At 41.6% G+C, this 9569-nt stretch overlaps 1 protein-coding gene across 1 annotated transcript; it reads right to left on the reverse strand.

Annotated features, from left to right (window-relative positions):
* Window positions 1–2341: 2341 nt before the first annotated feature.
* On the reverse strand, window positions 2342–9188 carry rhcga (Rh family, C glycoprotein a). The gene is made up of 11 exons (XM_062548988.1): window positions 8869–9188; window positions 8133–8325; window positions 7350–7500; window positions 6918–7065; window positions 6567–6733; window positions 6193–6330; window positions 5342–5478; window positions 4945–5069; window positions 4367–4440; window positions 3969–4042; window positions 2342–3501 (listed from the first exon to the last, which is right to left on the reverse strand). Exons 1-11 carry the CDS (start codon window positions 9092–9094, stop codon window positions 3468–3470), a joined length of 1467 nt encoding a protein of 488 aa, XP_062404972.1. The 5' UTR covers window positions 9095–9188; the 3' UTR covers window positions 2342–3467.
* Window positions 9189–9569: the final 381 nt, after the last annotated feature.

Consider the following 9569-nt stretch of genomic DNA (forward strand, 5'->3'; position numbering starts at 1 on the left):
TTTTTGAAAATCCGATAATAAGATGCTTTTCACAGGGTTTAGGCTGAAGAAAAGGACTTTATTTAGATGGGATTAATGTCAATTGATTTATGGGATTCCTATTTAGTCAATTTGCCGGTGTCAAATCATGTCATGTTGTTAAAAAGCAACACAAAAACATAAAGCATAAAGCCCTTTTTGTTTGGAAAGGGAAACCGACCAATGCTGTGCAAGTCCCACTTCAAAAACAGTCTCCTGAATATCAAGGCAATCAATAAGCCATATATAGAGACTCAAAAATCGCTGAGCTGTGGATTATCATTATATCTGAAACCATGAATTTCCTTGTCACTTAACCAACAAATGTCCCTCATGGCCTCATAACGGACCACCGGCCCTTGAGATTCCCCAGGGGCTTGCTCCATCTCTAGTGTGTGTTTAAACTTCATTAACTGCCCCGGTGATTGATCAGAAAGAGAGACCCATATGACCTCTACCCATCAGCATGAGAAAGGACAGATCAGAGGGGAGGACACAAGCCTGACCCCTCACAAATGACCACGTCCCCTCGGGCAGCGGCACGCAGCTTGTCCAGCACTCGATCACCGCTCGTCCTTAACCAGCCAGGGCACTATGCAGCCATGCCTCTCCACACTTGGCCGTCCATCAGCCATCAGTGAGGCCACACGGACAGACTGTGGAGGGACTCTCCTCACTGTGCCTGCAACATCCGACTGGACTTTGATTGAAATCAGAGGTTTCAGAAGGGGGGGGGGAGGGGGGGGGGGGAGATAAAGAGTGATTAAATGATTCTCCTTAAAATGCCTTTCGGCTTTGACAGGGACAGCAGGTTGGTAGAGGACTGTTGGTGTCTGGAACATTCTGCAGAGCAACGTGAGACATTTTAAAGGTGTGCTGCTTTAGGTTGCAGGCTGATGATTTGCAAAGACGTTGGCCCCTGATATTTCTGACCAAGTGCAGTGGTCCCAAAGTGGTCCATATATGATTATTAACATAAGCATCAATAATCCATTTGCTTTACCAACACCAAAGTTTCCTGTTAAATGTTTTGTTATTTTCTAAGATACTGTATGCGCTGCATTTACAACATTTTATGCATGGCACTGAGAATAAAATATCCCTTAGGCATTTCCTAGTTTCCCAAAATACACATTATTTTATATATACACTCCCTATGTTACCAGCTACTATTTAGCCTAGCCATGACATCTCTTCTGTATTTAACACATCTTGGCCTGGGTCTCAACACTGAACTCTGATGCATTTTATCAGAGGTGTAAAGTAACTAAATACATTTACTCAAAATACTGTATTGAGTAGCTTTTTTGTGTATTTAGGATTTTTTGAGTAGTTTTAAAAATCGGTATTTAAAATTTTACTTGATTACATTTTGAGTGAAGTATTGTACTTTGATACATCACAAATCCAATCAGTTACTTGAGTAAAAAAAGGAAAGAGGAAAAAAGTGAATCGTCGGAACTACTAAGGTGACAATGATCAGCCAATAAGGTATGAATCTGTCCACTAGCGATGTTCAACTAAATTCAACAAAAGATAGCCTAATTTATGAATTGTTGTGCAGATGGACTATAGGACATTGAACTATATGCTTTTGGTCCATATTTTAAATATTTTGGCAGAGTACGAGCCTTTTTTGCAGGCAAAATGAGTCATTTTGACCATTGGTGCCCCTGTTTAGGCCTTTGCGTTAACAGTTTTGAAAAATGTGGATTTTGAGTAGACTACTGCGTCAAAGAAATAAAAAAAGAACTGTAATTTGGACATTGAAATATTCAGGTAAAATAAAATATACAGTGGAAAGCATACATAAGCAGAAATAGCACCTACTTTCTAACAACAAATTAGTATTAACCCTCATGTGTCTGACCGTTCTAGTTTTAAAAACTTAAGTACAATTTTTCATATACAGTAGATCTCCATTTCTCAAGGTCATGGAGTAGCCTACTGTCAGTATGAATAAAAAAACTAAGACAATCGGTATTACCTGGCAATTTAGCTGCTTTAGCTGCCTCCCTAAACAAAAAAAGTAACTAAGTAACTTTTACTTAAAGTACATTTTTAGTGAACTACTTTTTACTTTTACCTGAGTATATTTTCAGATGGGTATTGTAACTTGTACTTGAGTAACATTTCAGCAAAGTATTGGTACTTTTACTTGAGTACAATATTTTAGTACTTTTTCCACCTCTGCATTTTATACAGTATAGGCCTGGCTTATAGTCGATAGTAAACACATTTTTAAATCGCTTTAATTTCTATTCTCATTTCCTCTATTCAATGAACGTGGGTAAATGTAGAAATGTCAGAAGGCTCGGAAGACTTTAATTCACATTTTTAATCAATATACTTCATTATGAACACAGTAACACGTTTTCATTTACATTTCTTAAATACATGCACATTTTCACAAACACAAATATACAAAAGCCTACTGTGTAGGCTACATTCACTGGTATGAAAAGGTATACGATATGTATTTGAATTTCATACTTACAATAAACTATGTGGAATTGACCTAAAATACACGGAAAGAAGGATTTCTAATTTTAAGCACCACAAATGAAGGTGTCTCTAAATCACACGCGTGTTGATTTCATACAATTCCGGTATAAAACGTCTGAGACAGTTAGAGCAGGCAGCAGTTAAATACTGATGAAGATATCCGCGTGTAAGTCTATCGATAGGCTATATGTTCCATTGGCCAACTTCTGTTAGGTTTCGCTGTGCACAGAAAAAAAAACTTCAGTGAACAAGAGCCAACACCAGGCTTTTCATCATCGTTTCATGAAAAAATAGATTCAACATGACTCAAAGTACGGGCTAAAAGCTCCGAGTCTATTTTCAAAATAGTTCAATAAAACGTATAATTGAATTAGCCTAATTAAAAAGTTAAAAGTTCAAAATTAAAAGAAATTAGCAATGCAATGTCTAGTCGTCACGCTAAATATGTAGGCTAGGCCTATTGTGAGCTAGAAGATTACAAATAAAAATGGACAATGTCCTTAAAACGGTCGGAAAATTAATTACTTGCCTAGGACAGTAATAGTATAGCAATAACAGAGTTTGGTACATCAATTAAGTACATGCAGGAATATGCTCTTATCGTAAAACTGTCGTTTCCAGGCTTATCAGACGCGCAGCGTGACCACATAGGCCTACGCCTGGGGATGACACTCAGGTATCTAGCCACAATTGTGGTGTAGGCCTATGCCTAGGCCTAGCCACCTGAGTGCGATCGCGGTTGTTGCACAACGAAACCATTTAGTGGTTCCGGTGGCATTGTAATCATTCATTTAGTTAAAACACAAACGTTCATACACATTATTATCGAGATAAGACAAGGAAACGACCAGAGTTGTTGTTTGCATGTTTAGCGCTTCTTCATTCTTCGGTTCAAGTTCAAGTTCGGATGTCGGTCGACTGCAGGGTCCTGGGGTTGGAGTTCACTAACTTTGTTCCACAGAGAAATTGGACTCCGACCTGAAATATAAAAGGTGGACATAAATTAAGTGTGTTTGTGTGTGTTAAATGATTTATTATCGAAAAGGTCTATACAGTGTTGAGTCTTAATAGCCTACCACTTCCTCGTTGACAGTATACATGAGTGCAAACATGCTCAAGCCTACAGTCTCTGTGGTCTGCAGCGGAACATTTTAACATCCCAAAAAAGTGTGGGTATAGAGCGACATCCTGTGGCGTGTTCAAAATAACACTTTCCACTGATGATGCCATTTTTACGTGTTGCAACGGAATGTCATTTACTATAAGTAACCTAGGCCTATAGTCAATAGCTATTTCTAAATAGGTAGCTTGTGTGCTGTCTACTCTCTATCACTGAGGTATGTTACTCCATACATATTTTCTTTCTTCCTTCTATCACCGATTGACAGTATAGGCAGATGTTGTCTATCCTAAGATATCAGAAGGCAATTTGATTGTGGACTTACATGTCAGGGTTCTTGGTTATCATGTGGTTGTTGTACTCAAGAATAGGAGGGATGCTTTCCTCATCCTCGGGAAGCTGTAAAATAGATCAAATAGAATGATCAATTGATTCAGATGGATTTGATGAAACAGCGATGAAAAATATGTCTCTAATTGCCTATGACTTCGTATATAATGTGGGAAAGGATTGTAGGCAGTAAATAGGGAAACTACTATCAGAGTGGATTAGCCTACGTGCAAAGACATGTTACTTTGTTTATCCTTAAAAACATTTTTTTTTAAAAGGCCGGCAAGGCCTATTACTTCAGTGATTATTATTTCGCTTATTGTGTAGCCTAATACTACCATCTAGCGGTTGAAATGCAAAAAAACAGCATAGTAATTCTGATGAAGTTCTTACCTCCCAGTAAACTTCGTCATCGAAACAGTTATCGTCTGCAGGATCTCCCCAGATGGGCAACCTCAGGACCAAGCCTGTGGAAGAGGACAAACAGACCGTGAGTTGAAGAAACATATTCTCTTCTGTTGTTTCTGAGACTTAAGGGGACTTCCTTGTTGCTTTTGTAGATTAACTCTGTTAGGCCTAACGGGTACATTAGGAGGACAGTAGATTGTGTGCTCGTTTTTATAGGAAAACCTTTCGAACTTACTAATCTTGTCAATAGCCTACTGCAGTGGACAGGTTCTTAGACTATGCATTCATTTCTGTGTGCTGTGCTAGGCAAAGGCTTTACAGCCAAAGAAAACAGGTGAGTTTCACACTACTGGCTTCACTTCCTCTTGAGTATGACAGAATACCTCATGTCACATTCAAGTTGCATTAATATTTCTGTGTGCTTGAAACCTGTTTTGACAACACTGACTTTGTCAATTATTTGACCTCAAGGACTTGCATAGTCAGTTGTTTAGGGTTGTTTGTTGTTTTCTGCTTGAATGGTCATTCTGGTTTCTTATCATTGGTCGCCAGTCGCCACTCACCTACAAGGGCACCGCCGCCTATTCCAAAGACGATGGAGACGCACAGGCCTGCTGCCTGGTGTCCACCTTGAGTTCCAACTGTTCTGTTCACAAATTCATCCTCAAAGTCGAAAGTGTTAATCAACCTATCATGTGAATGGGGCAAAGGGGGAGAGAGGGAGGGAGGGAGGAAGGATTGAGAAAGAAAGAAAAACAGGCAGTCAGAAAGAGAGAAACTATTAATGACATGTAATTATAATCATGGGAATTCAGAATCGTCAGTTTTCTATAGAGTTTTATACAGTCTGTAAATTACAGGAATTTTGACAAATATTGCAAAACGTGGATCGGTGAAAGCTCTGAAAGTTGCAGTGTATTCTAGTTGCCTAGTTATGCTAAAAGATTGGTTGACACGTACCCTTCTTTACTATAGACGTCTACCGTGGCTGCAGCTGCAGTGATGGCCCCCACCACGCCCCCGATCACCCCAGGCATAGCGTGCAGGTTGTGCACTCCGCATGTGTCCTGGATCTTCAGGGTCTTCTCCATGAAAGGCTGAAGAGGGGAAAAATCTGGTTTAATTTCTTTACGTTCATATAAGAACCTTACATGTTAAGAATACACACCACTAAATTAACATCTGTGTCTATGAAACATTTTATTTGCGTTTGAGTTTTTCTTGGATTGAGGTTTAGTGTAGATAGCCCAGGGAAACTTGCTTGGCCAGAGTATGGTAACACGCCATTTGGATTTAATTGTGGTATATGTCTGAACCAAGCCAGGCTGTATTTACTTGATAGAGACATATCCGTCTTTGTCAAGTTACTGCACTGTCAATAACAATTTCCCTCTCTCCCTTTTGTTTACTGGTTAAAATTCGGACTTGCCTCCAGGCTACTGGGAAACCAAACCAGCAACACTCAGACTCAAACAGACAGGGTGTGATCCAGTATTTGCTCAATGAGAGACTTGTTTGCTCACATGAGAGACGTGAGAAATATCCCTTTTACTGCCTGAAGCAAGTCATCTACATTTTCGCTTAGGTAACAGTATTAGCTAGAATGTGTTTGAAACTCGACACCTGAGACTCCCTTACCCTTAACTGAAAATTACCCAGACTTGTTCCCACCACACTTGTTTTTTTCCCCATTAAGTGTCCATATCCCATGCTAAGATTTTGGGGCTAATCACTCTTTAGCAATACCACTCAGATCTGATTCCTTATCTGTTAGTGTGTCAGTGGCGATATGCAGCTGGGGAAGCACTCACAGATAGCACCAGATAGCCGAATGTGGAGAGGATCCCAGTGCAGAAACCCACGATGAGAGAACCATAGGGTTGGATCATGAACTCCGCAGCTGTTCCCATGGCAACGCCCCCAGCCAGGGTGGCATTCTGGATGTGCACCTGAAAGAGAGAGACAGAGAGAGATAGAGAGAGAGAGAAAGAATTATAACTCATGATAAGGTGTGAGTTCATAATGAAAAGCAATGTCTTTACAGTCGTTACACCTATCTCTAGCTTTTACAATACAATTCAGCACTATTCTGTAAGTCATATCAATTAAATGAATACATGCAAATGTATAGTTGGATGGGACAGGACAAGGGATTGACTGGTGGTGGTGGTGGTGTTGACATTACCATGTCCAGCTTTCCTCGCTTTGCGGAGAGGCTGGAGATGGCGTATGTGGTGAGCACGGTGGAGGCCAGGGCCAGGTAGGTGTTGATGGCTGCCCTGTGCTGTCCGTCTCCATGGTCAGTGATGGCCGAGTTGAAACTGGGCCAGAACATCCACAGGAACAGTGTGCCTGAGCGAAGAGAAGACATCAGTTAAATCAAGACTGTTTTATGAAGAGCCATTTCCCCTTTTTGAAGTGTTTATTATTTCTTTCCTATTCATGCCTTAAAAAGGTCTTTGAGAAGACTTCCTTGGATTCCAATGGAAATTAACCTGTGGCCTTACAGCTGCTAGTGATCCTCACGGTTACTCACCAATCATGGCGAAGACGTCAGACTGGTAGACGGAGCCATTCAGACGCTTGCTCTGGTGGAGATTTGGTCGATAGAGGACCCATGAGATCGCCAGACCATAGTAGCCTCCGAAGGTGTGGATGACCATGGAGCCACCGGCATCCTTGGCCTGTGAAGGAAAACAATGTTTTATTTGTTTATGTTCCTGTTAACGATCAACTGAAGTAAGCATTTCTGTGTGTTTATGTAAAGTTTCGAGTTTCAAAGGACACTAGAGATTTCAACGACTTAGAGACGGCTTGATAACTTAACGTTTTTAAGCATATGGATATTCCTTGAACTGTCTCACCAGGGGTATGGCAGCAGTGTTGGACCATGATCAAATATTAGATGCCATGTCACATTGTTCAAACCTTTTAAACTTGTACACTACAATCTTTCCAGTAAACTTACGTGAATGAGGTCCAGGATGATGTACTCCTCCACAGCAAAGAGGGTGACCCCAAACAAGGTGAGAACCATCAGCTGGACTGGACTGACTTTACCCAGACAGGCCCCATATGCAATTAGGCAGCCAGCTACGCAGAAGTCGGCATTGATCAAGCTGGGGTGGAGAGGGAAGACAGCAAGAATGTGTCTTAAGTACACACGTGCACACAGAAGAGACCTTTTCATGACATGGATGTCCAAGAAAACCAGTTGAACCAGATCTTCATGTGATAGCTCTTGGCATTTTTCACAAATAGTTTGACAGTCGATAAATCACTCTACGCAGATGGAGTTATGAAATTCTCCCAGACAGATCACAAGACTTGTTTAGAAACACTCTGCAAGCGGACAAAGGATTCATTTCTAAATAACTGAAGGCACCATTTCACAAACGTGCATTCCTTCATGATATGATCTATGCTACATAATAGCGGACTGAGTGTCACATTGGTAGACACAACAGCAGTTAATCTGACAAATATAGCAGTTAATCTGACAAATAGAGAGAAAGAAAACTGTGGCACAAGCAGGTGCGTATCACCCTGGGGCCCAAGTGCCCATGGAGACCTGAGTTTGAACCCGACCCATGATCATTTCCCGATCCCACCCCATCTTTCTTTCCCACTCGCTCCCTGTGACTCTTTGCTGTGCTATCTAAATTCTGAATCAAGAAAAAAAGCTCAAAAAACATACAGCTGTCCTGACCTGTCTTGACCAGTGTTGAAGGGTGCTGGTGCTATACCTTACCTTTCGACACCGATGGTGATCTTGCCGGTTTCCGGGTTCAGTGCGTGGAACCAGCCCTGCATCAGCAGTGCCCACTGGATGCCGAAGGATGCGATGAGGAAGTTGAAGCCCACTCCGCCGAAGCTGTAGCGCTTCAGGAATGTCATGAGGAAGCCAAATCCCACAAAGATCATCACGTGCACATCCTGGAAGCCTGGGAACACGGCAATAGGGAGGGAGGGACACAGAGGACAGGAGGGGTTAATGCAAGTCTATCATCAAAGTAAAGCTGTGGCTTGGATCATATTGCACCTAAAACTGCTGTAGTGGTTGGCTGAAAGTGCACCATAAAGGCATCAATTCTGTTCAGTCTCGGAGGGGAAAGAACAAAAATGTGGACTTTCAAGAATATGTTGCATAGTTTTCAGGTGTATGGAGATAACCATCCCGGCAGCCTAGTGAACTATTTTAGGTCAAATGTCAAGTGTTAAGTTCGTTTGGCGCACACGACAATAGGAGAGAAGCATGTTACAGTACTGCAATGCTGAGATCAAATGGGCAATATTATCAAGCAATCAAGTGTTTCACTTTTGATTGCAGGATACCACATATCATGATATCTGCAAACAGTAAATCTGATGTGAGCTTATTCAGTAACACTTAACTCTAAGTGTAATTTATCTATCAGTCTATTAAGAAATACTATATACTACCACCTACAATATGGCAAAATAATAGGACAGTAGTCTGAACTTACTTGGGTATCTGAAGTAGAAGTCGTTCTCTATGTCACTGGAAATGTTATTTTCTTTTCTGTATTCTACCCAATGGGTGTCCGACTCCTCATCATAGCGGATGAAGACTCCAAACAGGATGATCATGGCAGTCTGCCACACAAAGCACACAGCTGGCAAACTGACCCGGACATTGGTGTTCTTCGGCCGGCACCAGTAGTCCTTACAGCCCTGAGCACAGTTCCCCATGGTTGCCTTGGTCTGGGAGCACAGTAACGCTGGAGATGGTTCTCTTCCTTTGAGGAGGGTTGGCTGGTTCTGATGGATGCTTTTAGAGCCACCTGGGATTCACAGTGCGTTCTAGGCTGTGGAGCTCGGCTTTATAGCGTGAGGTGGAGGTGTGTCAGTGCCCACAGCTCCATCCCTGGTCACGCTACGGACCCGCCCTCCTGGAGGTAGGGAGAGAGGAGGCATGTGATAAACAAAAAAACACAAACTGGTTTTTGGTAGTGATTTACATTTTTCCTCTCTGTTTTTGTGTTTCATCAGAGATTGAATGGACACCCAGTTTCAGAAAGTAAAAGTCCATTGTTGGTTCTACCTGTGCACCTTAAACAGGTGATTCCACTGACTAGCTCATTGACCTGACTGAAGAGCTGAGCTAGAAAGAATAGATAGATAGATAGATAGATACTTTATTGATCCCCAAGGGGAAATTCAAGAA

This window comes from Sardina pilchardus, chromosome 11 (assembly GCF_963854185.1).
Source record: "Sardina pilchardus chromosome 11, fSarPil1.1, whole genome shotgun sequence".
Classification (NCBI taxonomy): domain Eukaryota; kingdom Metazoa; phylum Chordata; class Actinopteri; order Clupeiformes; family Clupeidae; genus Sardina; species Sardina pilchardus.